The sequence below is a fragment of the Artibeus jamaicensis genome, unplaced genomic scaffold (assembly GCF_021234435.1).
Source record: "Artibeus jamaicensis isolate MK-2021 breed Jamaican fruit bat unplaced genomic scaffold, CSHL_Jam_final contig_558, whole genome shotgun sequence".
Taxonomy (NCBI): Eukaryota; Metazoa; Chordata; class Mammalia; order Chiroptera; family Phyllostomidae; genus Artibeus; species Artibeus jamaicensis.
In genome coordinates this window covers 4,360,157-4,387,677 of record NW_026521886.1, presented here as the reverse complement: position 1 = coordinate 4,387,677, position 27,521 = coordinate 4,360,157, and the positions used below count along the sequence as shown (strand labels likewise).

At 39.0% G+C, this 27,521-nt stretch overlaps 1 protein-coding gene across 6 annotated transcripts in view; it reads left to right on the top strand.

Annotated features, from left to right (window-relative positions):
• The first annotated feature begins 7,149 nt into the window (after positions 1 to 7,149).
• The window catches only part of KBTBD12 (kelch repeat and BTB domain containing 12), a 112,529-nt gene continuing 92,157 nt past the window's right edge, over positions 7,150 to 27,521 (top strand). For all 6 annotated transcript variants that reach the window (XM_053670274.1, XM_053670273.1, XM_053670277.1 and 3 more), the window contains exons 1-2: positions 7,150 to 7,236; positions 24,955 to 26,128. In XM_053670274.1, coding sequence (XP_053526249.1) covers positions 25,059 to 26,128 — 1,070 coding nt within the window. In that variant the 5' untranslated portion in view covers positions 7,150 to 7,236; positions 24,955 to 25,058. The remainder of the gene's footprint in view (positions 7,237 to 24,954; positions 26,129 to 27,521) is intronic.

The following is a 27,521-nucleotide window of genomic DNA, read 5'->3' as shown; positions in this document are numbered from 1 at the left end:
TTTGGCTGCGTTTTTGTTGATACAACTTTGTTGTTTTTAAACTTGGTTGTGTGAGAAGGTACAGTGCTTCCACCTATGCCTCCATCTTGGCAGAAGTCTATTTATAAGTACTTTAAATCCTATAGAATACTCTCCCTTGTCTTATCCATTTCACCTGCCCTTGATTACATACAAGGCAAGGCAGGAGTTGTGAGTACCAGTAAACCTGCTAGAGGGGAGAACCCATCAACAAAGGGGCCACTAACAGATACACAGCAAGTACCAAAAGAGAACACACAAAAATTCAACAAAGGGTAACCCTAGTACATCCAGATAAAACAAAACAGAATGCACCACTGAGTCCCACAGAATTCCTACCATAGAAGTTCACCTTACAATGACAGCTAGTGAAGCAGAGCATCGGGAATCACAGAAACAAACAAAAAGAGTCACCTAAAATGGGGAGAAAAAGAAAGAACCTGCAACAGAAAGGAATAAAAGACTCCCTAGTAAGAAGCTAAATTAAATGGAGGCAAGCAAACAATCAGATGTAGAATTTAAAATAATGGTAATAAGGATGCTCAAGAAACTCACAATCAACTACAAGGAACTGAGTGGGAACTGCAATAGCATAAAAAGAAAATAGAAACTACAAAAAAGAACCAGGAGGAAATGAAGAATACAATTTCAGAAATAAAAATATATACACTAGAAGGAATCACAAGCAGGCTGGATGAAGCAAACAACCAAATTTGTGAGCTGGAAGACAAGGTAGAAAGAAATACCTAGGTTACACAGCCTCATGGAAAAAGACTAAAAAAATATGACAATAGCTTAAGGGAACTGGAAGACAATATGAAACACACCTTTCAAATCATAGGAATACCTTCAGGGGAAGAAAAGCAGTAAGGGATACAAATTCTGTTTGAAAAAATAATGACAGAAAACTTCCTTAGCTTGGAGAGAGGAAAAGCCATGTAAATTCAGGAAGCACAAAGTGTCCTAAACAAGAAGAACCCAAAGAGACCAACTCCAAGTCACAACATAATTAAAATGCCAAATTTTAAAGAAAAGAGAATATAAAAAAACAGCAAGGAGAAACAATAAGTAACATATAAGGGAACTCTGATAAGGCAGCACCTGATTTCTCAACAGAAACACTACAAGCAAGAAGGGAATGGCAATAAATATTTCAAATAATGAAAAGCAAAGGCCTGCAACCAAGAATACTCTACCCAGCAAGACTCTCAATTAAAATGGAAGGGAAAATAAGGAGTTTCCCAGACAAAAGTAGACTCAAAGAATACATCTCCATGAATCCACCACTGCAAGATATGCTAAAGGGACTGTTTAAGAAGAGTAACAAAAAGAGTAAGAGAGAGAGAAAGAGAGAGAGAGCAACACAGGTACAAGGGAGGGGGAGGAAATGAATAGGTACCCATCAGTAATAACCTTCAATGTTAATGGGTTACAATACTTCAATCAAAAGACATAGGGTAGTTTATGGGTAATAAAATATGACTGGCACAAATGCTGCCTATAAGAGACCCACCCCAGAACAAAAAAACTTACACAGACTGAAAGTAAATGTTTAGAAAAAATATTCCAAGCAAAGAGGTAGAAAGAAAAGCTGGGGTAGCAATACTTATATCACACAAAATACATTTCAAAACAAAGGCCATAAAAAGAGACCCAGGAGGACATTTCACAACACTCAAGAATTTACTAAGAATATATAAACATTCTCACATATATATACACAAAATAGGAGCAACCAAATAAGTAAGGAAAGTAGTAGGGCTTCAAGAAAGATATTGACAGCAACACAATTATAGTAGGGGATTTTAACACCCCACTATCAAAAATGGACAGATCTTCCAAACAGAATATCAAACAGGATACTACAGCACTGAACAATGCCCTAAATCAAAAGGACTTAACTGATACGTATATATTATAATCTTTCATCCCAAAGAAGCAAAATAAAAATGGAACATTTTTAGATAGACCATATAATAGGACACAAAAAAGCCTCAACAAATCCAAGCAAATTGAAAGAATCAAGCATTTTCTCTGAGCACAAGGGACTGAAACTAGAAACCAACATCAAGGAAAAAAATAAAAAACACTCAAACTCATGAAGATTGAATAACATGCTATTAAATAGTGAATTGGTCAAGATTAAGATCAAAGAAGAAATCAAAAAGTATCTGGAAACAAATGAAAATGAACACACAACAGTTCAACACTTATGGGACACGGCAAAGGCAGTCCTGAGAAGGAAGTTCATAGTGATACAGCCCTACCTTAAAAAAATAGAAACATTTGAAATATGAAACCTAATTCTACATCTACAAAAACTGGAGGAACAGCAAAAAATCCCAGAGTGATTAGAAGGAAGGAAATAACAAAGATTACACCATAATTAAATGACATACATACTAAAAGCACAATCCCAAGGATCAATAAATCCAGGAGCTGACTCTTCCAAAAGAAACAAATTTGACAAGCCTTTAAGCAGACTCATCAAGAAAGCAAGAGAAAGGACTCAAATAAACACAACCAGAAATGCAAGAGGAGAGCTCACAACTGATACCATATGGATACAAATGATTGTAAGAAATTACTACAAACAGACTTCTGGACAAGATGGAGGCGTAGGTGGAAACATTGTGCCTCCTCTCAAAACCAAGTTTAAAGACAACAAAGTTTTAGTAACAAAAAACGCAACTAAAACACAGAAAATTGAACTGTACAGAAGTCTGACAACAAAGAACCATTCAGCCTGACTGGCAAGAGGGGCAGAGTCAGCAGCTGGCGGAGTAGGTCAGGTAAAAGCCGCAGGACTGACCCAGGAGTGCAGGCGGTGGTTGGCGGATCCCAGGCATGGGGTGGCAACAGGCAGACGCAGTGAGGGCGTAAGGTGGCTGGCTGACCGCGGTCACACATTTGTGAGCAGATAAACCAGGCAGAAGAATGATCATGCAGTGAGACAGACCATGCAGGCTAGCTCCCCAGTGACAAGAATTCAAGCCTAAAAGTACCTATTGGAAAACTCTCGGGGTCTAGGTGCCAGAAGAAGCTCCCAGGCTCACAGAGAGTTTGTTGGAGAGACCCACAGAGTCCTGGTGGGTGCACAGGCCCACACACCTGGGAGCCGGTACCATGAGGCCCAATTTGCTTGTAGGAAGCAGCAGAGGGGTCCAAGGTCCGAGAGAGAGCAGAACAAAAGCCATTGCCCCTCTCTGACCCCACCCCCACATTCAGCATCACAACCCAGGGACTGGGTTATCCCACCCTGTTGAACATATAAGGCTCTGCCCCTCATATGTAACAGACATGAAGAGACCAAAACATTTTGGCTCAAGAAGAACACCTTAAAGCCCCAGAGCCTATACTTCTAAGTGACCAAGAGATAGCTAACCTATCAGATGCACAGTTCAAAACACTGGAAGCCCTGGCTGGTGTAGCTCAGTGGATTGAGCACGGGCCTGCAAACCACATGATCGAGGTTCAATTCCCAGTCAGGGCACATGCCTGAGTTGCAGGCCAGTTCCCAGCAGGGGACTCACGTGAGGCAACCATATATTGATATTTCTCTCCTTCTCTCCTTCACTTCCTCTCTAAAAATAAATAAATAAAATCTTTAAAAAAAAACTGGTGATCAGGAAGCTCACAGAACTAGTTGATATTGGTCACAAATTAGAGGAACAAATCAAGGCTAAAAGAAATTAAAGAAAATGCACAGGGAACCAATAGTGATGGAAAGGAAACTGGGACTCAAATCAAAGGAGTGGACCAGAAAGAGAAAAAAATGACCAAACAGAAAAGTATGAAGAAACAAGAATTCAAAAAAAATGAGGAGAGGCTTAGGAACATCAAGGACATCTTTAAATGTTCCAACATCTGAATTATAGAGGTACCAGAAGGGGAAGAGAAAGAGCAACAAGTGGAAAATTTTTCTGAACAAATAATAAAGGAGAACTTCCCCAGTCTGGCAAAGGAAATAGACTTCCAGGAAGTCCAGGAACCTTAGAGAGTCCCAAAGAAGATGAACCCAAGAAAGAACACACCAAAGCACATCATAATTGTATTACCCAAGATAAAAATGAAGGAGAGAATCCTAGAAGCAGCAAGAGATAAGGGAACAGTCACCTACAAAGGAGTTCCCATTAGACTGTCAGCTGATTTCTCAAAAGAGACCCTACAGGCAAGAAGGGGCTGGAAAGAGGTATTCCAAGTCATGAAATCCAAAGACCTACATCCAAAATTTCTCTATCCAGCAAAGCTTTCATTCAGAATGGAAGGGCAGATAAAGTGCTTCTCAGATAAGATCAAATTCAAGGAGTTCATCATCACCAAGCCCTTATTATATGAAATGTTAAAGGGACTTACCTAAGAAAAAGAAGATAAAAAAAGATGAACAGTGAAAGGACAGCAAACTCAGTTATTAACAACCACACCTAAAACAAAAGCAGACTAAGAGGACAGCTATATCAGGAGCAGAACCATAGAAATGAAGATCACATGGAGGGTTATCAACAGGGGAATGGGAGGAGGAGAAGGAGGGAGAAGGTACAGAGAATAAGTAGAATAGATGGTAGGTAGAAAATAGATGGGGGGGCAAGAATAGTGTGGGAAATATAGAACCTAAAGAACTTGTGACACATGGACATAAACTAAAGTGGGGGGAATAGTGGGGGAGGGAGTGTGCAGGGTGGAGGGGAATGAAGAGGGGAAATGGGACAACTTTAGTGGCATAATCAATAAAATATATTTTAAAAAAGAAATTACTACAAACAACTATATGCCAAGAAATTTGAAAACCTGGGTGCAATGGACAAATTTTAGAAAAAATATATCCTCTCACAACTGAAAGAAGAAGCAGCAGAAAGCCTGAACAGACAAGTAGCAGATGATAAAATCAAAGCACTATTCAAAAAACTCCCAGCACACAATGGCATTGGATGAGATGATTTAAGAAATCAAGAAAAAAATCCCATTTGATATAGCAACAAGAAAAATAAAATACCTAGGAATAAACCCAATCAAGGAGGTAAAAAACCTGTATTCAGAAAACTACACAACACTGAAGGAAGAAATCAAGGACAACACAAACAAATGAAAACATACAGTGTTCATGGATTGGAAGAATTAACATCATCAAAATGTCCATGCTACCCAAAGCAATTTGCAGATTGAATGCAATCCCTATTAAAGTACCAATGGCATATTTCACAGACATAGAACACATACTTCAAAAATTTATATGGAACCATAAGTGACCCCAAATAGGTGCTGCAATTTAAAAAAAAAAGTACGAAGTAGGAAGGATCACAATACCTGATACCAGACTGTATTACAAGGCCACTATGATCAAAACAGCCTGGTACTGGCATAAAAACAGGCACATGGACCAGTGGAACAGAACAGTGAGCCCAGAAATAAACCCAAGTCTCTATGGTCAATTAAAATATTAAAAAATGTGACAGCAACATGAAACGGAGTAAAAATAGCCTCTTCAACAAACAGTGTTGGGAGAGCTGGACACACACATGCAAAAAAATGAAACTTGACCACCAACTTACACCATACACCAAAATAAATTCAAGGTGGAGAAAAGATTTAAATATAAGCTGTGACACCATTAAAATCCTAGAGAAGAACATTGGCAGGAAAATCTCAGATATTTCACGCAGCAACATTTTCTAGGGGACTGATATGACCCCTAGAGCAAGAGTCATAGGAAAGAATAAACAAATGGGATCTCATCAAAATAAAAACCTTCTGCACAGCTAAAGAAAACAGAATTAAAATAAAAAGAGAGCCAACAGTATGGGAAAACATATTTGCCAGTGATACCTCAGACAAGGGCTTAATCTCCAAAATATATAAAGAACTTACACGACTCCACTCTAAGAAGACAAGCTACCCAATTAAAAAGTGGGCTAAGGACTTGAACAGACACTTCTCCAAGGAAGACATACAGAGGATCCAGAGACACATGAAAAGATGCTCAGTATCACTAACTATCAGAGAGATGCAAATTAAACCCACAATGAGGCACCCCTTCACACCAGTCAGAATCATAAATAAAGCAACAAATTAGTGTTGGAGAAGTTGTGGAGAAAAGGGAACACTAGTGCACTGTTGGTGGGATTGCAGACAGGTAAAGCCACTATGGAAAACAGTATGGAATTTTCTCAGAAAACTAAAAATGCAACTGCCATTAGATCCAGCAATTCCACTGCTAGGATTATATCATAAGAACCCTGGAATATCAATCCAAAAGAACCTATGCACCCCAATGTTCATAGCAGCACAATTTACAATAGCCAACTGCTGGAAGCAACCTAGGTGCCCATCAGTAAATGAATGGATCAAAAAACAATAGTACATTTACACAATGAAATTCTATGCAGCAGAAAGAAAGAAGGAGCTCCTACCCTTTGCAACAGTGTGGATGGAACTAGAAAGCATTATGCTGAGTGAAATAAGCCAGACCATGAAAGACAAATACCATGTGATTTCACCTGTAACAGGAACCTGAACAACAAAACAAGCAAACAAGAAAAATAGTACCAAAGACATTGTAATAGAGAACAGGCTGACCAGAGGGGAGAAGGGAGGGAATTTCAGGGGAAAAGGGCAAGGGTTTACAGGAACAAGTATAAAGGACACATGGACAAAAACTAGGCGGTTTGGAAATGGGAGGGAGGTGGGGAAAACTGGGGAGGTGGGCTGGGATGGGAGTAAAAAACAGAAAACTGTACTTGAACTACAATTAAAATAAAATTTCATTTAAAAAAAAGAAGATTAAATGGATAGGATTTGTCATTTAACAAAATGCGCCCCCCCCCCATCTTCAGTCGTCCTGGCACGCTGTCAACTGGCGCAGGTGCAGAGTGTCTTTTGGAGCTGGTGAGTCTGTCTGGCACCAGCCGGGAAGGCGTTGGTCGGCGCAGACAGGTTCCCAGTGCTTGGAGGGCGTGGCTTCTCGCTGCCCGGGCTGTGAGGGCCAGTAGATGTCACCTCAGAGGACCTTCCAGCACCCTCCCTCCTCCTCTACCCTCTGCGGGGCACGGACCTTGCCCATATTAGGCAGTGCGGGTCAATCAGGCCCCTTGCCAGCCAGCCAGCCGACAGCTGCCTGCTCGCCCCACGCCCTCTGGACTCCAGAATGTCCTTGACAGCCACCAGGCCTGGCGGTCCCTCTCAACAGAAAGGCGCCCTATCTCAAGCCGGGACAGCACTCCTGTAAGTACAGAGTGGCCGGGAAATGTGGGGTGTCCAAAGTCTTGTCTTCATGTAGTGCTTCCCTTGAGTCACCCTGGGGTCAGCTCTTGCCAGCAGGGCTCAGCTTACAGTTGTCTCCTGATAGAGACCATCTCTACCCAGCTAAGACTCTCTGCCTCTCACTCTGTGACATTATTCAGTTTAGTAACCATCATGGTGCTCTTATTCTCAGAACGACTTGATCATTTGCCTCCCTACTAGAATGTAAGCTCCAGAAAGGTAGAAGTATGCCATTTCTCTGTTTTGAGTTGTCTTCCTAGAACCTTGCATAGTTCCTAGCACTTTAAATTTATTTTTTAAGATTTCATTTATTTATCTTTAGATGGGAATGGAAGGAGAGAGGGAGAGAAATATCAATATATGGTTGCTTCTTGTGTGTCCCCTGCCGGGAAGTGGCCTACAACCCAGGCACGTACCAATCCTTTGGTTTGCAGGCCCGTGCCCAATCCACTGAGCTACACCAGCCAGGGTGCCTAGCACTTTAAAAAGCTTGAATAAACATGGAATGTATCCCCAGGCAACTCTCTTAACTTTATTTTTTAATTTCATTTATTTATTTTTAGAGAGAGAGGGAGGGACGGAGAAGGAAAGGGAGAGAAACATGGATGAGAGAGAGAAATATCAATTGGTTATAAGCACCCCCACTGGGGACCTGGATGCCCAACCAACTGAGTGAGCCACAAGTGTCAGGGCAACTCTTTTAAATTTAAAGCCAGGAATGTAATTGCCCTGAATATTCCTCCCCCTCCACAAAACTAATAACCTACAATGCATCTTAAAGCTCTTTGCAAAGTGTAAATCATGGTGAAGCGCAAAACACTGTGAACTCAAAGGAAAGAAAAAAGAAGCATGTCTTATTAGCTTCATCATCTATATACCTGGCCATTATTGTCTAGTGTGAGGGATGATTATAGTTTAATAGTTTAAACTATTTAATAGTTTAAATGAATCAGGCATCTGTCCATACTAATGGGAGACTCAAAGTACATTTTAGGATGGTGCCTGTGTTCTGAGCCATTTTCTACCGGTGTCTGCACAAGATGGTAATGCTGAAACAAATTAGGGTATGGGGATGCAATGGTAAAAACCAGGTTTCACAAACTTAAATGACTATAGGATAATTAAAGAAGCAGTGGTGAGAAATGCAACAGCATAGGGAAAATTATAAATGATAACTGTGGGCTGGGGAATATGAGAATAGATGTGCCATCTGAGAGGTGGCATCTGGCTACTCAAGTCCTGCACATTGTTGTCACCGTGGGAATTAAGGGCTCACTGTTACCATATTGTTCATTAGTTTCAATAGATGCTGGAATATATTAACTTTGCTTGTTGACAACTATTAATAACTTACAAAAATAGAAAAAGAAGTCTGTGAGTAGCCAATTTGTGATCTCTGGCTTCAGTTATTCTCTAAGAATGGTAACCAAATTCCTAAAAGCACATGGTGACTGGGAATTAATTTTAAGAGTAGGAGTGAGAAGTGGGTACCACAATGCATCAAGCTATAGGCAAGGAAATCAAGTTAATGATTCTGGGTGATTTATAACTTTTATATGTAGGAAAAAATCTCCAAGAGAGTGGTTTATTAACATCTACAAAATGTAAAAGAAAAAAGTTATTATAAACTTGTAATTTAGGACTAAGCAAAGCATTCATTTAATTGCAGAAACCATATTGAACAATGTTAATGTGCCAAGCATCATTACAGACAGGTATTAAGAATACAGAGATGATTAAGACATGAGCATCCTACACTCAGAAATGGGGGGGGGGCAGGCATATGCATAAATAAATTGTAGCAACAACAGTACAATCATTATGGCCAAGGTGCAGCAAGGAAAGGCAGAGAAGTATTCAGTGAGGAAGTGATATGTGAGCTGAATATTGAAGAGTCAGTTACATTTTTGGGGGTGTAAAGGCATGCATGCATCATTAGTGGTTCACGACTACTAAGAGATTAAAAAAGGAAGAAAGGAAGGAAGGAAGGAAAGGAGGGAGGAAGGGAAGGAGGGGCAGGAAAGGTCAGGAGGTGCCAGATTGTGAAGGGCTTCATAATTTCTGAATGTGGTGTAGTGTTCATGAAAATAGGCTCAGGATAATTTTTTAAAATAAGGGGTAGTGATTTTATACTTAAAAGTGGCAACCGATGTCCGTCAATGCCAATAGGAATCCCTAATTTAGTGCAAAAGAGCTCAACTGTGATAAGCACAGCTCTGAGGCAGCCCTGAGGGCAGGCCCCTCTTTAGCCAGAGAGCTAGACAGCTCTGTACCTCAATCGTCTGCTCTCCTCTGCTTCTTTTTTTAAAATTTTATTTAGTTATTTTTCAAGTACAGTTTTTTGTCTATTTCTCCCATCCCAGCCCCCCCTGCCCCGTCTCCCCACTTCCCTCCCATCCCCACCCCCCCAGTCCTCATCCCTGTGTCTTTCATTCTTGTTCATCAAAATCCCTCCCCATTTTTCCCCTTGAATTCCCTTCCCTCTCCCCTCTGGTCACTGCCCACTTGTTCTCTATTTCAGTGTCTTTGTTTTTATTCTGTTTGCTTGTTTGTTTCGTTGTTTAGCTTCCTGTTAAAGGTGAGATCAATTCCACTGCTAGGATTATATCCCAAGAATCCTAAAATATCAATTTCAAAGAACCTATGCACCACAATGTTCATAGCAGCACAATTTACAATAGCCAAGAGTTGGAAGCAACCTAGGTGGCCGTCAGTAAATGAATGGATCAAAAAATTGTGGTACATATACACAATGGAATTCTATGCAGCAGAGAGAAAGAAGGATCTACTACCCTTTGCAACAACATGGATGGAACTGGAAAGCATTATGCTGAGTGAAATAGGCCAGGCATTGAAAGACAAATACCATATGATCTCCTCTGCTTCTTGATGATCTACTTTTCACTGCTGCTGGTCTGCTCCATTCTGTGCCAGTCTGCTCTGGCCTGTGCTGTTCTGCTTCACTCTACTGCTGCAAGAGGTCTTCAGTGTTTCAGCTTAGCCAAGGAAATGAAATGTTCAGTCTGTAGTGGAAAAGGAAAGTGAACTCTCAGAGCCATGTGGGAGCGGGTTTATAAGGACAAAAGACACCCATCCCTCCCACCCATCCCAGATTAGTCTGTCCTAACACAAATAATTTTCAGTTTGATTGGTCCAAAATACACTGTCCTGATTGGTTAGAATAGAGCTGTTCTGGTTGGTCAGAGCTGTGCAGCTCCAATTGGATGGGGAAAGCTTCAGTCCTATTGGTTGAAATAAGATTCCAGGAACTCCTGTGTAAGGGCTCGTTCAGATAGTGGACACAGTACAGACAGACAATTCAGTTTAGAGGCAGGCAGTTCAATGCAGGCCTCTCTGTGAAGTGGGGTTTGCATGAGAGGCCCCTGTGTAAAAAGGGCTGCTATGCTCCAGTTTTGTTTTGTTTTGTTTGCCCAGTTAACCACCAGGAGGCCTTCTTAGCAGGTATCTTCTTTCTCAGGGTTTACAATAGTCACTAACTTACAGAAGGATTTTGTTTAAACATTGGAACTGGGACATGATTTTCTGATATGTCGACCTTCCTCAGATTGCCAACCAAAGTCTGTGGAAGGGAGTTTTAGACAGATTAGAATTTATGACCCTGTACAGGTCATTTCTCAGGTCCTCAATTTTCTCATTGATAAAATTCAAAGCTTTATTGTTGATAAACTATCATTTCATATTATAACCTATCACCACACGGAACATTTTGATGAGGAAATTAACACACTAATTCAGGAATCCAGTAACTTCTTTTACCACCAAAGCAGGAGCAGGAAGGAATTATTTCTGCTTCTCCCCTAAAACAGTTCTCATTCAGACTAGGTAAGTAGGTTGTAAGCTTTTGTGTTTTCCAAACACATACATTGAACTACATACACCTTTACAACTTAAAAGGAAAGTTTATTATGTAGCCCTCTGTGTGTATGTGTGTGTGTATACGTACATGTACATACACATAGTCATGGTTACAATGTGGGTTAGGTTTTCAAAAAATATAAGGTACCCTGATGTTAATAATTTTTTTGTTTTAAACTCAGTTTACACAATATTTAAGACATGCAAAATGGCATAAAGAATAATTATGTATTGTGTACCCACCATACAACTGGTGAAGTTAAAATTGAGTATGCAGTTAAAATTCCTTGTCACCCTTCTGCAATTGCACCCCCCTCCTTCCTTGCCTCTTGATAGGCAACCACTATCTTTAATTTTCATTTCTTTACCCTTCATTTTCTTATATTCCACTACAGTTGTGTGTATCTTTAAATCTATACTTTTTTGTGTGTAATCTATACTTTTTTGACTTTTTATTATGATATAATTTCAAGTTCACAAAAAAGTTCTAAGAATCATATAAAAAATTCCCATATACTCTTGGCCAGATTTACCAATTGTGTCTATTTACTTTGTCAGGATTTATCATCTACATTAGAATATATAATATTGTTTCACATATTTAAAACATGGTATCAATGGTATGCAGCAACTATCCCTCTACATTTTTTCACACATTATTATGTTTGTGAAATTCACCCATGTTGATACATGTAGCAGTGGCTAATTAATTTTTATGCTGAGTAGTATTCTTTTGAGTAAATACACTATAGTCTGTCTGTTCTATTAATGGCTATTTAGGTTATTTCCAAATTTTTGCTTTTGCAAGCAGTCCTGCTATGAATTTAAACTACTTTTGATTTTAGCAAAACATGGAGGCATGGTCATATATCAATTGTTTTTTAGAAAAAGTAGTAATTTTAAAGATAATGTAAAGATTATAAAATTAAACATTGTAAAGGCAAAACATTGGCAGTTTAAGTAAATGCCACATTAAAATTTATAGCAGTGCATTTCTCAAAACTAACTATACTGGACACAAGCATAACTGCATTTTGGATTTGCAAAGTAATTAGGCCCTATTCTTGTGATTCATATTGGTCTTTGCTACTCATTTTTCTCTACTATTATGGGTAGTATTACTATAAATGTACCAGTTCAGTCCTTTATAAAGTGGAACAGAAAATAACTACCCATTGATACCATTGAAAACATTTACACAATTTGTTTTGCTGATGAAAGGAGAATGCCCTCTATGCCCCCATTAAAGAAAAAGTTACTGTCAGTTCTCTTCTATTTATAAGCTGTCTCTACCCATAAGCAATTTGTATATGGACCCAAACATTATTATTATTTGAAAATTATTTGTATAGGTATCCTGCCTCAACTTTATCAAGCAAATTTTACCAAGCAAGTTACATATTGTGTACATGCATGGCCAGCTTTAATTCTCTCAATTATTCTTATATAATTAATAAAACTAATCTTAGGTGAGAAAAACTGAAGAGACTAAGACACTTGGACATGTTACCAGATAGTAGAGAAAGGATTCAAATTCAGGCCTCAGTAACCCAAGCAAAAGCCTATGTATCTTTTAAAAAATATTTTATTTATTTATTTTTAGAGAGAGGGGAAGAGAAGGAGAAAGAGAGGGAGAGAAACATCAGTGTATGGTTGCTTCTCACATCCTCCCTACTGGGGACCTGGTGGCAATCCAGTCATGTGATCTGACTGGGAATCAAAATGGCCACCCTTTGGATTGCAGGCCTAGGCTCAATCCACTGAGCCACACCAGCCAGGGCCAAAGCCTATGTTTCTAATTTCTGTTCTACACTATTCTATACCATTGTAAACTTACAATAATTTCTGTTGGACACTCAATCTAACTAGTTTAGTTATATATATTATCCCTCTTTTACAGATGATGAAACCAAGTTTTGGAAAGGTTAAGTAATTTTAAGATTACAGCAAGTAAGTGCCTAAACTGAGATTCAAACCCAGAACTATCTCACATCCAAGCCACCATCTGCAATACCAATATCTTTTTTGTACCTTATTTATATAAACAACAATGCTGAAAATGTTTTTTAAGTATGGTGGCTAATTTAATTGCCCAAATAATTTTCAGGATTTTCATGAGTAAATTCATTTGGTCTATAAGTCCATTTCAATTAGGGTGGCTTTCAGGAGTTGTATAAAAGGCAATTGGAGGAAAGGGATAATTAAAATAGCTATACACATATCTTTAAAAATTCATAAATATTTCCTCAGAATGTTTGAAACACTTATTTCTTTTTTAAGTATTTTTGTTGTTGAAGCCAATGTTGGGGTCATAGAAGCTACATTCAAATAAAGTATTTAAGAAATTGATTATTTGGGAAATTTGGAGACAACCAGATGATCTTTTTTTTGAAATATGCCTTAGTATATTTTTTTATTTTTTTAATTGATTATGCTGTTACATTTGTTCTATTCCCCCCTTCATTCCCCTCCACCCTACCCCTCTTCCCCACCATTACCCCCCCTTTAGTTTATGACCATGTGTCTCAAGTCCTTTAGATTCTATATTTCCCATACTATTCTTGCCCCCCCATCTATTTTCTATCTACTGTCTATGCTACTTATTTTCTGTACCTTCTTCCCCCTTCTCCTCCTCCCACTCCCCCATTGCTAACCCTCCTTGAGATCTTCATTTCTATGTTTCCACTCCTGATCTAGCTGTCCTTTTAGTTTGCTTTTGTTTTAGGTGTGGTTCTTAATAACTGTGAGTTTGTTGTCCTTTCACTGTTCATGTTTTTTTAACTTCTTTTTCTTAGATAAGTCCCTTTAACATTTCATATAATAAGGGCCTGGTGATGATGAACTCCTTGAATTTGATCTTATCTGAGAAGCACTTTATCTGTCCTTCCATTATAAATGAAAGTTTTGCTGGATAGAGCAATCTTGGTTGTAGGTCTTTGGTTTTCATGACTTGGAATCTTCTTCCCAGGCCCTTCTTGCCTGTAAGGTCTCTTTTGAGAAATCAGCTGACAGTCTGATGGGAACTCCTTTGTAGGTGACTGTCCCCTTATCTCTTGCTGCTTTTAGAATTCTCTCCTTTATTTTAATCTTGGGTAATGTAATTGTGATATGCCTTGGTGTGTTCCTCCTTGGGCCCAACTTCTTTGGGACTCTCTGAGCTTCCGGGACTTCCTGGAAGTCTATTTCCTTTGCCAGACTGGGGAAATTCTCCTTTATTATTTGTTCAAATAAGTTTTCCACTGGTGGCTGTGCCTTTCCTCCTTCTGGTACCCCTATAATTCGGATGTTGGAGCGTTTAAAGATGTCCTGGAGGTTCCTAAGACTCTCCTCATTTCTTTGAATTCTTGCTTCTTCACTCTTTTCTGTTTGGCCATTATTTGCTTTCTTCTGGTCCACTCCATTGATTTGAGTCCCAGTTTCCTTTTCATTGCTATTGGTTTCCTGTGCAATTCCATTAATTTCAATTAGTTTCGCCTTCATATATTTGTCTAATTTGTAGCTATAATCAACCAGTTCTGTGAGGATCCTGATCACCAGTGTTTTAAACTGTGCGTCTGAGAGTTTTGCTATTTCTTCATCGCTTAGATTTATAGGCTCTGGGGCTTTGAGACCTTCTTGAGCCATTTTTGGTCTGTTCGTGCCCTTTAAGTGTGAGAAGCGGCGCCTTGGACTCCCAGGTCTCTGGGTTGTGACTCTGTATGTGGAGGCGTGGTCAGAGCGGGGAAATGGCGGCCCCCTCTGCTGTTTCTCACAGCTGGATGAAGAGCAGAGCCTTAGGTTGTTCACCGGGGTAGGGCCACTTAGGTCGCTGGATTATGATGCTGTATGTGGAGGCGGGGTTAGAGCGGAGAAATGGCGGCGCCCTCCACCGCAACTTGCCACTGGGGCTGCTGGCTCTCATCCAATCGCCCACTCCCTTGCTTGTCTATCCACACACGAATGCACGACTACAGTCAACCCGCAGCCCTGCTCCCTTGCTGTTTCCCCACAATTGCTTGCTGAGTTGCCCACCAGATCCAACCCTGCGCCTGGATTCCACGCACCTGAGTCTGTCTGATCGAGTTTTCCTGTGCTACCCCGCTTTGCCAGCTGCTAGTTTCTCCCCTCTTACCGATCAGGCTGAAGAATTTGTTGTTATCAGACTTCCGAAAAGTTCAACTTTCTGTGTTCTGGCTGTGTTTTCTGTTGCTATTTTTAGTTGTCTCTAAACTTGGTTGTGTGAGGAAGCACGGCGTCTCCACATATGCCTCCATCTTGGCGGAAGTCTCCAGATGATCTTTTTAAAATAGAAATCCAGCCATTCTTCTTCTTGAAACTCTTAAGCTGTATTGAAGCAGATAAGTGGTGATTAGGCACCCAGAGAGGATACTCATAATCTAGAAAACGGATTTATTTATAATAGTAGAACAGAAATAGTTGACCTGCTGCTTGCTTTTATATATAGTCCATGAATTATGAATGAAATTTATAATTTTCAATGACTTTTTTAAATGAAAGAATAATATTTCATAAAACCAAAATATATAACATTAAAGTTTCAATATCCATAAAACATTAAATTGACATACAGCCATGCTCTTTTGTTTATTTACTGTCTATGGCTACTTTTGCAATGTAATTAAGAAGTTGAGTTGTTACTATAGAATCTGTATGGCCTACAAAGCTCTAGTTTCTTGACACTTTCACTAGAGAAAATAGTTAATAAGAGTACAGACTTTGGAGTTGGACAGAACTTGGTTAAAGACTCAGTTCTTGCATCTGTATAATGTGGCTATTTGATGAGAAAAAGTGAACTCAAAAGTGTACCTTAGTGAATGTTGCCTTTTGCCAAGAAGAAATGAGGATAAATAGAGGTTTCTATGGCTCTTTTACTTGACAGTATAATAATAGAAAATATAAGAATATAACAAAAGTGCAATTTTATAAAATATATAGTTGCAATTACCATGGGCAACTTTTTCTCAATATATTTTACATATGCTACATTTACTCATAAGGACTCTCAAGTACCAATAACAACAACCTCAATTAAAACTAGTTTAAACAATAAAAGGAATGGTTCGTCCTTCAAAACTAAAAAATACAAATAAAAGGCATGTTTCAAACTCCATTGCTCTGGATTCCCTGCTTGTTCTTTATATTGCTCTCATACTGTCTTATGGACACATTGCTGCAGCAGTTCCAGACTCCTCATCTATATAACACATGGACAACCCCAACCATTGAACCAGAAACCTGAGCTTCACTCTAATTAGGGTAATATCAGGTCTCACACCTATCCCTGAACCCGTCACAGTAGTGAGGGGGATGAGACTCAGTCCCATCCAAATTTCACCAAATGAAGGTGGGTTGGAAACCCAACATTGTCTACTATAAAGTGCTTTATAAGATTTTGCATATGATGTTTTTATAAGAAAACAAACAAAATATACTAGTTATGATTCAGTTTTAACCTCTCTTTGAAACTAATGTCACCTGAATATTTTTAAACTTGACACTCCAAAATTCTAGCATTTTTGTCATGACATTCGAGTCCTCAGCATCTCATATCTTTCCTAGCAACATCAAGATCAGTGTTTTAGAAACTAATGAGTCTGAACTACCTGCATTGTGTTAGATCTAGTGATTGTATCTGAAAGCTGCACTTGGCCTTCCAGCATTATTAGTACTGATTTCCTTTGAGGAATTCTTGTATATCAGTGTAATACTAAAATTTAAAAAATTTTTATTGCATAAGTATTTCTTATAAAAGAAAGTTTTTATGCTTTTCTACTTAAAGTAACAATTGTCATCTGTAAAGTTGATTGAGGTGTTTTTATGTAAAATATAACCTACATAATATGATTTGGGCTAGTCACAAGGTATTGTAGGAAAATTCAGAAATATAATGATCTCTTAGCCCATAATTAAATTCTCTTTGTGAAAATCTTTTTTAAAAAAGCAAAGGTTCACTTTTAACCTGTAAATCCTTACAAAGAAAGCTTTAGGCTTTCATAGAAATAAAACTGAGCTATTAATGCCAGAAAATCTGGCAAGGAGGGTTTTATTCCTAGTGTAACTTTACATATTCTCAAAATCACATGATCATATCAATAGATGCAGAAAAAGCATTTGATAAGGTACAGCACCCACTTATGATAAAAACACTCAGCAAAGTTAGAATAGAGGGAGCATTCCTCAACATAATAAATGCCATATATGAGAGACTTACAGCCAACATCATACTCAACGGGCAAGAACTAAAAACTTTCCCACTAAGATCGGGAACAAGACAAGGTTGTCCACTTTCACCACTTTTATTCAACGTAGTTTTGGAAGTCCTAGCCACAGCAAAGAGACAAGAAAAAGAAATAAAAGGCATCCAAATTGGAAAAGAGGAAACAAAACTGTCATTATTTGCAGATAACACGATACTGTACATAGACAACCCTATAGAATCCATCAAAAAATTGCTCAACCTAATAAATGAATATGGCGAAACAGAAGGATACAAAGTCAATATCCAGAAATCAAAGGCATTTTTTGTATACCAACAATGAAATACCAGAAACAGAAATCAGGAAAAAAATCCCACTTGATATAGCAATAAGAAAAATAAAATACCTAGGAATAAACCTAATTAAGGATGTAAAAGACCTGTATGCAGAAAACTACACAACACTGAAGGAAGAAATCAAGGACGACACAAACAAATGGAAACATACACAGTGTTCATGGATTGGAAGAATTAACATCATCAAAATGTCCATACTACTCAAAGCAAATTGCAGATTCAATGCAATACCTATTAAAGTACCAATGGCATATTTCACAGATATAGAACAAACACTTCAGAAATTTATATGGAACCATAAGCAACCCCAAATAGGTACTGAAATTTCGAGAAAGAAGAGCAGTATAGGAGGAATCACAGTACCTGATATCAAACTGTATTACAAGGTCACTATAATCAAAACAGCCTGGTACTGGCATAAGAACAGAAACATGGACCACTGGAACAGAATAGAGAGCCCATAAATAAACCCAAGTCTATATGGTCAATTAATATTTAACAAAGGGGGCAGCAGCATAAAATGGAGCAATAATAGCCTCTTGAACAAATGGTGTTGGGAGAGCTGGACACCTACATGCAAAACAATGAGACTTGAGCACCAGCTTACACATACACCAAAATAAATTCAAGGTGGGTAAAAGATTGAAATATAAGTCATGACACCATTAAAGTCCTAGAGGAGAGCATAGGCAGGGAAATCTCAGATAATCCATGCAGCAATATTTTCTAGGGGACTGATATGTCTCCTAGAGCAAGGGACATAAAGGAAAGAATAAACAAGTGGGATCTCATCCAAATAAAAACCTTCTGCACAGCTAAAAAAAAACAACAACATTAAAATAAAAAGGGAACCAACCGCATGGGAAAACGTACTTGTCAATGATACCTCAGACAAGGGTTTGATCTCCAAAATATATAAAGAACTCACATGACTCCACTCTAAGAAGACAAGCAACCCAATTAAAAAGTGGGCAAAGGACTTGAACAGATACTTCTCCCAGAACATACAGAGGGTCCAGGGACATATGAAAGGCTGCTCAGCATCACTAGCCATCAGAGAGGTGTAAATTAAAACCACAATGAGATACCACTTCACGCTGGTCAGGATGGCCATCATAAACAAAGCAACCAACAACAAGAAAAGGGAACTCTAGTGCACTGTTGGTGGGATTGCAGACTGGTGCAACCACTATGGAAAACAGTATGGAATTTTCTCAGAAAACTAAAAATGGAACTGCCTTTTGACCCAGCAATTCCACTGCTAGGATTATAACCTAAGAACACTGAAATAACACTCCAAAAGAACCTATGCACCCCAATGTTTATAGCAGCACAATTTATAATAGCCAAGTGCTGGAAGCAACCTAACTGCCCATCAGTAAATGAGCAGATCCATAACCAGTGGTACATTTACACAATGGAATTTGATGCAGCAGAGAAAACGAGGGACCTCCTACCCTTTGCAACAGCATGGAGGGAACTGGAGAGCATTATATTAAATGAAATAAGACAGGCAATGAAAGACAAATACCATATGATCTCACCTTTAACAGGAACCTAATCAACAAAATGAACAAGCAAGCAAAGTATAGCCAAAGACATTGAAATTGAGAACAGGCTGACAGTGATCAGAAGAAAGAGGGGAGGGAAGAATGTGGGGAAAGGGTGAAGAGTTTACAGGAACAATTATAAAGGACATATGGAGGACTTCCGCCAAGATGGAGGCATAGGTGGAGATGCCGTGCTTTCTCCCACAACCAAGTTTAGAGACAACAAAATATTAGCAACAGAAAACACAGCCAGAACACAGAAAATTGAACTTTTCCAAAGTCTGATAACAACAAATTCTTCAGGCTGACCAATAAGAGGGGCGAAGCCAGCAGCTGGCGGAGCGGGGTTGCACAGGAAAATTCGGTCAGACGGACTCAGGCGGGCAGATCCCAGGTGTGGGGTTGCAATGGGTGGGCCCAGTGAGCGACCCAGGGAGCGACACACTGAACGACCAGTGTACCCAGTGAGGGTGCAGGGCAGCGGGTTGACTGTGATCTCGCATTTGTGCACAGATAGACCAGCAAGAAAGTGGGTGGTAAGACGGACAGAACAGGCCCCAGCAACAAGAGGCAGCAGAGGGGGTCAACATTTGCCTGCTCTGACCCCGCCCCCACATACAGCATCACAACCCAGTGACCTGGGTGGCCCCACCCTGGTAAACACCTAAGGCTCCGTTCCTCCTAATTAATGAGCACGAACAGACGAAAAATGGATCAAGAAGATCTCAAAGCCCCAGAGCCCATAAATCTAAGCGATGAAGAAAGAGCAAAATTTTCAGATGCACAGTTCAAAACACTGGTGATCAGGATCCTCACAGAACTGGTTGATTTTAGTCATAAATTAGAGGAACATATGAAGGCTAAACTAATTGAAATGAAGGGAATTGCACAGGAAACCAATAGTGAAGAAGAGGAAACTGGGACTCAAATCAAGGGAGCAGGCCAGAAGGAAGAAAATAATGGTCAAACAGGAAAATATGAAGGAACAAGAATTCTAAAAAATGAGAAGAGATGTAGGAACCTCCAGGACATCTTTAAACATTCCAACATCCAAATTATACGGGTACCAGAGGGGGAAAGGAATAGCCACCAGTGGAAAACTTATTTGAACAAATAATAAAGGAGAATTTCCCCAATCTGGCAAAGGCAATAGACTTCCAGGAACTCCAGGAAGCTCAGAGAGTACCAAAGAAGTTGGACCCAAGAAGGAACACACCAAGGCACATCATCATTACATTACCCAAGATTAAAATGAAGGAGAGAATCCTAGAAGCAGCAAGAGATAAGGGGACTGTCACCTACAAAGCAGCTCCCATCAGACTGTCAGTGGATTTCTCAAAAGAGACCTTACAGGCAAGAAGGGGCTGGAAAGAGGTATACCAAGTCATGAAATCCAAAGACCTACAACCAAGATTACTCTATCCAGCAAAACTTTCATTTATAATGGAAGGACAGATAAAGTGCTTCTCAGATAAGATCAAATTCAAGGAGTTCATCATCACCAAGCCCTTATTGTATGAAATGTTAAAGGGACTTATCTAAGAAAAAAAAGATAAAAAATATGAACAATGAAAGGACAGCAAACTCAGTTATTAAGAACCACACCCAAAACAAAAGCAAACTAAAAGGACAGCTAGATCAGGAGCGGAAACAGAAATGAATATCTCATGGAGGGTTAGCAATAAGGGAGTGGGAGGAGAAGAAGGGGGGAGAAGGTACAGAAAATAAGTAGCATAGATAGTAGACAGAAAATAGGGGGGAGGGTAAGAATAGTATGGGAAATATAGAATCTAAAGAACTCGAGACATGTAGTCATTAACTAAAGGGGGAGGGAATGGTTAGGGAGGGGTGTGCAGGGTGAAAGGGAATGAAGGGGGAATAGAACAACTGTAATGGCATAATCAATAAATTTTTTTTAAAAAAGGACATATGAACAATAACAAGGGGGATGGAAATGGGTGAGGGAGGTGGGGAGGGCTGGGATGGTGTGAAGGGGTGGGGAAAAGGAAGAAAGCTGTACTCAAACAACAATAAATTCTTTTAAGTAAACGTATTCTCTGATTGGCTAGTCTCACTGCCTAAGCCAGACAGTGATAGAAAAATACCATATGATCTCACCTTTAACAGGAAGCTAAACAAAACAAACAAGCAAGCAGAATAAAAACAAAGACAATGAAATAGAGAACAAGGGGACAGTGACCAGAGGGGAGAGGGAAGGGAATTTAAGGGGAAAGAAAGGGGAGGGATTTAGAGGAACAAGTATGAAGAACACAGGGACAAGAACTAAGGGGGGTGGAAATGGGAGGGAGGTGGGGAGCATGGGGCGGGGTGGGCTGGTATGGGAGAAATAGACAGAAAACTGTACTTGAAAAATAACTAAATAAAATTTTTTTAAAAGAGGAACCTCTTGAACAAAACCATCAAATGAGCAAAACAGAACCAGAGGCATGGAACAAGGAACAGACTGACAGCTATCAGAGGGAAGGAGGAAGGAGGTTAAGAGGGGAAAGAAAGGAAGAGGGTCTAATCAACAGACAGGTATAAATGACACATGGACATTGACAACAGGGTGGGGATTGACTGTGGGAGGAGGGTGGGGCAAGGAAGAGCAACAGTAATAGAACAAGAATTTAAAAAAAAGAAATTATATAATCTTTACAGCTGACAAATTTTGTTTTTACATTTTTGAAATTACACCTCTCCTTCTTTCTTAACCTCCTAGTACTGACTTTTCTACTATCAATATTTATCCTTACTGCATGCAACTTATAGCCAAGTAGAAAGAGTGGCAGAGGCTTGAAATCTCCTCCTCACATTAAGGTTTCTAACTCTAGGAATGTCTTTCATTAAATCAAAACAACTAATTAACTTCCTTGAAACAGCCTGTTTCCATTACTCTAGGGAAGGTGAAGATGAGATATCTAGCTTAAAGAGACTTTTAACTAGACTAGTGCTTTTTAAGTCAAGAAGCCATACAGTCGGACTTCCGCCAAGATGGAGGCATAGGTGGAAACACTTTGCTTCCTCGCACAACCAAATCTAAAAACAACAAAGTTTAACAATAATAAGTGCAACCAAACCACACAGAAAATTGAACAATACGGAGTCCGAAAATAACAAACCGCTCAGCTAAACCAGTGAGAGGGGCAAAGCCAGCAGCCAAGTGGGTCGGGCAAAAATGATCCCCCAACCTGGGCGGTGTGCAAGCAGCCAAGGGCATGGATCCCAGATGCAGGGTAGCTACAGGCGGACCCAGGGAAGACGTGGCGTGGCTGGCTGTCTGCAGTCAGATAAACCAGTGAAGAGACGAGTATTGAGACAGACCGCGCAGGCCCCAGCACAGGGCAGCAGGCTCACACATTTGTGCTCAGATAAACAGGCAGGAGCCAGCAGTGAGGCAGAGCAGGGGAGCTGAGAGGACCGCCATTGCTCCCTCTCTGACCCCACCCCCACATACACTATCACAAACAAGCGACCTGGGTAGCCCCGCCCTAGTGAACAACTAAGGCGCCTCTCCTCATATGTAACAGGCACAAACAGATAAAAACACGGCTCAAGAACAACTCAGGGCCCCAGAGCCGATAAATCTAAGTGATCAACTAATAGCCAAACTTTCAGATGTACAGTTCAAAACACTGGTGATCAGGATGCTCACAGAATTGGTTGATTTTAGTCACAAATTAGAGGAACATATGAAGGCTAAACTAATTGAAATTAAGGGAATTGCACAGGAAACCAATACTGATGGAAAGGAAACTGGGACTCAAATCAAGGGAGCAGACCAGAAGGAAGAAAAAAATGACCAAAAAGAAAAATATGAAGAAACAAGAATTCAAAAAAATGAGGAGAGGCTTAGGAACCTCCAGGACATCTTTAAACGCTCCAACATCCGAATTATAGGAGTACCAGAAGGAGAAGAGGAACAGTCACCAGTGGAAACCTTATTTGAACAAATAATAAAAGAGAACTTCCCCATTCTGGCAAAGAAAATAGACTTCCAGGAAATCCAGGAAGCTCAGAGAGTCCCAAAGAAGTTGGACCCAAGAAGGAACACACCAAGGCACATCATCATTATATTAGCCAATATTAAAATGAAGGAGAGAATCCTAGAAGCAGCAAGAGATAAGGGGACAGTCACCTACAAAGCAGTTCACATCAGACTGTCAGTGGATTTCTCAAAAGAAACATTACAGGCAAGAGGGGGCTGGAAAGAAGTATTCCAACTCATGAAATCCAAAGACCTACAACCAAGATTGCTCTATCCAGAAAAGCTTTCATTTAGAATGAAAGGACAGATAAAGTGCTTCTCAGATAAGATCAAATTCAAGGAGTTCATCATCACCAAGCCCTTATTATATGAAATGTGAAAGGGACTTACCTGAAATAAAGAAGCTAAAAAAGATGAACAGTGAAAGGACAGCAAACTCACAGTTCTCAACAACCACACCTAAAACAAAAGCAAACTAAGAGGACAGCTAGATCAGGAGTGAACCATAGAAATGGAGATCACATGGAGGGTTAGCAACAGGGGAGTGGGAGAAGGAGTAGGGGGGAGAAGTTACAGAAAATAAGTAGCATAGACAGTAGATAGAAAATAGATAGGGGGAGGGTAAGAATAGTATGGGAAATATAGAATCTAAAGAACTTGAGACACATGGTCATGAACTAAAGGGGAGGAAAGGTGGGGGAGGAGTGTGCAGGGTGGAGGGGAATTAAGGGGGGAAATAGAACAAAGGTAATGGCATAATCAATAAAATAAAAAATATATTAAAAAAAAGAAAAAAGTACCTGAACATGAGGGAGAGGATTCAGAAAAACTGAAAAATATCAATGTTTCATGCATTGTTCTTTCTGCAAATCTGGCCTGGTGCTCTAAAGATTAATATAGCAAAAAGCTAGCAGAAACTTTTCTTTATCACTATGCAAATATTCAATTTATAAAAAAAAGTTATATTGTCTGCCTGCATATTAAGAATAAAAATCACCAGTTTTTTTTAAAAAAAAAGAAGCCATACAGTCTCTGACACTATGAAATAGGGAAAAAGAGAAGCTGATTAAGGAAGGAGGAGAGTGAAACCAAATGACTTTTGTGTATTTTCTAAGTTTAGGCTGATTTAATTGGAAGTTCCAAATATCGTGAAGCCCCAGGTCAGCAGACATTGGGTTGTGCTTTACAGAGCATCGGTTTTGAATTATTTGCCCCAGAGCAAAGTTTGAGAAAAATTTTAAGGCATTTTTCACACATACTACATGGCCCATGGTTGTGATTTTGTGAATTGGCCATTTTAACATTTGGGTGCATTTTGGGGGAGGTGACCATAGCCTTTTATGTTATGTTGCATCTCTTCAGAGGAAATGTTACCTAATTCCTACGTACCCTCTATCTGCAGGACAGCTGTATTTGATAACAAGAAGTGGAATTACAAAATATGTTCATCTTATCACTTCTGTTTCATTCACTGTTGGAGGGAGGACTTTCCAGCGCCCTAGAAAGACCTCTGCAGCTGATTAAGAAAATAACAATTTAGTATTTATACAATTGATGTTATTTTAAAATATGAAAAAGTAGTTACCTTGAAGTTAAACTATTCTGTTTGGAATGAATAATATTTTATAAATACTTCATAGAACTAATGCTGCATTTTAAATGTTATAGAGAAATTTTTCTTAGAGAAAAACTGCTTCTTTTCTTTCCCTCAGGATTGTTATATCTCTTGTTGTTTTGTGAGTAATCTAATATGCAAATAGTCCTTGAAGAATCAAGCTAAATTTGAAGACAACTTAGAAAGATTGAAGAGTCTATCATGGAGTACAAAATTGATGGGAAAGAAAAATACCAACATAGCTTGAATTTACTGAATAAAATTAAGAACATGAAAGAATTGGCAGAGATGATTGATGTAGTAGTCATAGTAGAAGGAGAGAAATTTCCTTGCCACAGACTGATCCTGTCTGCTTTTAGTCCTTATTTCAAAGCCATGTTCACCTGTGGACTACTTGAATGTACTCAAAGAGAAGTCATACTTTATGACATCACAGCAGAAAGTGTGTCAGTTTTATTAAATTACATGTACAGTGCAGTTTTGGAGATCAACAATGCCAATGTACAGACTGTAGCTATGGCTGCCTATTTTATGCAGATGGAAGAAGTCTTCCGTGTGTGTCAAAAATATATGATGGACCATATGGATGCCTTCAACTGTGTGGGTATCTATTATTTTGCAAAGCAGATTGGAGCTGAAGATTTATCTGATCAGTCGAAGAAATATTTATATCAGCACTTTGCTGAGGTGAGCTTACATGAAGAAATACTAGAAACTGAAGTGCACCAGTTTCTGACACTTATTAAATCAGATGACCTTAACATATCCAGAGAGGAGAGCATTTTGGACTTAGTTCTGAGATGGGTAAATCATAACCAGGAATTGCGCAAAGAGCATCTTGTTGAGCTTTTGAAGCAAGTAAGATTGGAACTTATAAGTCCTTCTTTTTTAAGACAAGTCCTGAAAAAAAACACAATGCTTCTATGTGATGCAAATTGCATTGACATAATTCAAAACACTTTCAAAACCTTCAAGAAACCACAACAGCATCCTCTAAATCTTCGTTATGGCATGGAGACTACTAGTCTTTTGCTTTGCATTGGCAATAATTCTTCAGGAATCAGGTCAAGACATAGGAATTATGGGGATGCCAGTTTTTGTTATGATCCTGCATCACGGAAGACCTACTTTATCTCATCTCCCAAGTATGGGGAGGGTTTAGGATCTGTGTGTACTGGTGTTGTCATGGAAAACAATGCTATAATTGTGGCTGGAGAAGCAAGTGCCTCGAAACTCTCTAGACAAAAGAACAAGAATGTTGAAATATATAGGTTTGTATCTAGCATGGTATTTATGTTTGTTTTAATTACCTTGCTTTGACATTAGCAACAGTAGAAAAAATACTACTGAAAGAGTGATCACATCTTAAATTATATGTAGTCAATCCTGTAATATGTAAAATTCATAATTAAATCACCCATACTTAAAAACCTTTCTTTCCCTTTGTTAAGGACATATCATTGAATTTACATAAGCTAAATATATGTGTGTTTTGTTTCCATTGTGTATCTTTTCATTCTTTCCTTATCAATATACTTTGTTTTTGAAAAGCTTGATATAACTTTTAACTGGAAGAAAAATGTATTACCACTGACTCATTTGAACTTATTTATTTTAGTTCCTACTCCAAAGTAGTAATTTTTTCTCAAATAAAAATTACTAATTATCTGTCACATTTCATTCTGTATCCTTAATGTGTGCATCTTCCCTAAACCTCCAATAGTATAAAATGTTTGTAGCCTAGTAAGAGTGCTTCACTCCTGGAAATGTAAGAGAAAAAAGAGTGTCTGCTAAGAAGTAGCTTATCACCTAGGTCTTGTATGTGAGGACGCATACATTTGTTTACTATTTATTCAGCAAGTATTCAGCTCTTAGATCTACCTGGCTAAATAATAAATATATACATGAAATACATAATAAATAGTAAAGCTCTCCTTCAATATCTTTCTCCCCTCAGTTCCCTCTTACCAGAGTTCATTATGAATTTTCAGTCAAAAAGCAATTTTTGTGAACAGTGATGTTAGGTTAAAGAAATAATTAAGAGATCTACTGTCTTTCTGTCATCTCCTAGTATCCCATTATCTGTTTCAAGCTATAGGCCTGTCCCTTTTTCACATTCATCCTTTGGATACATGCTTCATCTTCCCTAGTAGAGAGAAGGGAGGGAATGTAGAGCCCTAGATAAGTGACCTGGACCTATGCCCATTGTGGCAGAGCATGTCACTGAGTAGAAGGAGCAATCTTCTTCAGAATTACCATGATTTCAATTTTTTTTCTTTTGGGTTATCAAATCTTAAAGGAAGAGGAAGCTTTGGCTTCCCCAGCATTGTTCTTATAGGTCCATGCCACTTGTTTATTTGGTCCCGGGCTTTTTGGCCCTTCTTTCCATTTGAGAACCTCTTGTTACAAGTACCCTAGGTTCTTTAAATAGTTCTTTTTCTTTCTGATCAAATATAGTCTACAAAACTGCCACCAGAATTTATTTTTAATAAATGTCCAATCCTGTCAAAATTTGTTTCTATTTTGATCCCCAAACATTTTAAAACTTTTTTGAAAGTCTGCATCCCTTTCTTACAGCATATGTCTGACTGCATACCCTGATTTATCTTGAGTCAACCAGGTTCCCATCACCAACCAGCTCCTCCACATTGGTCAGAATTAGGG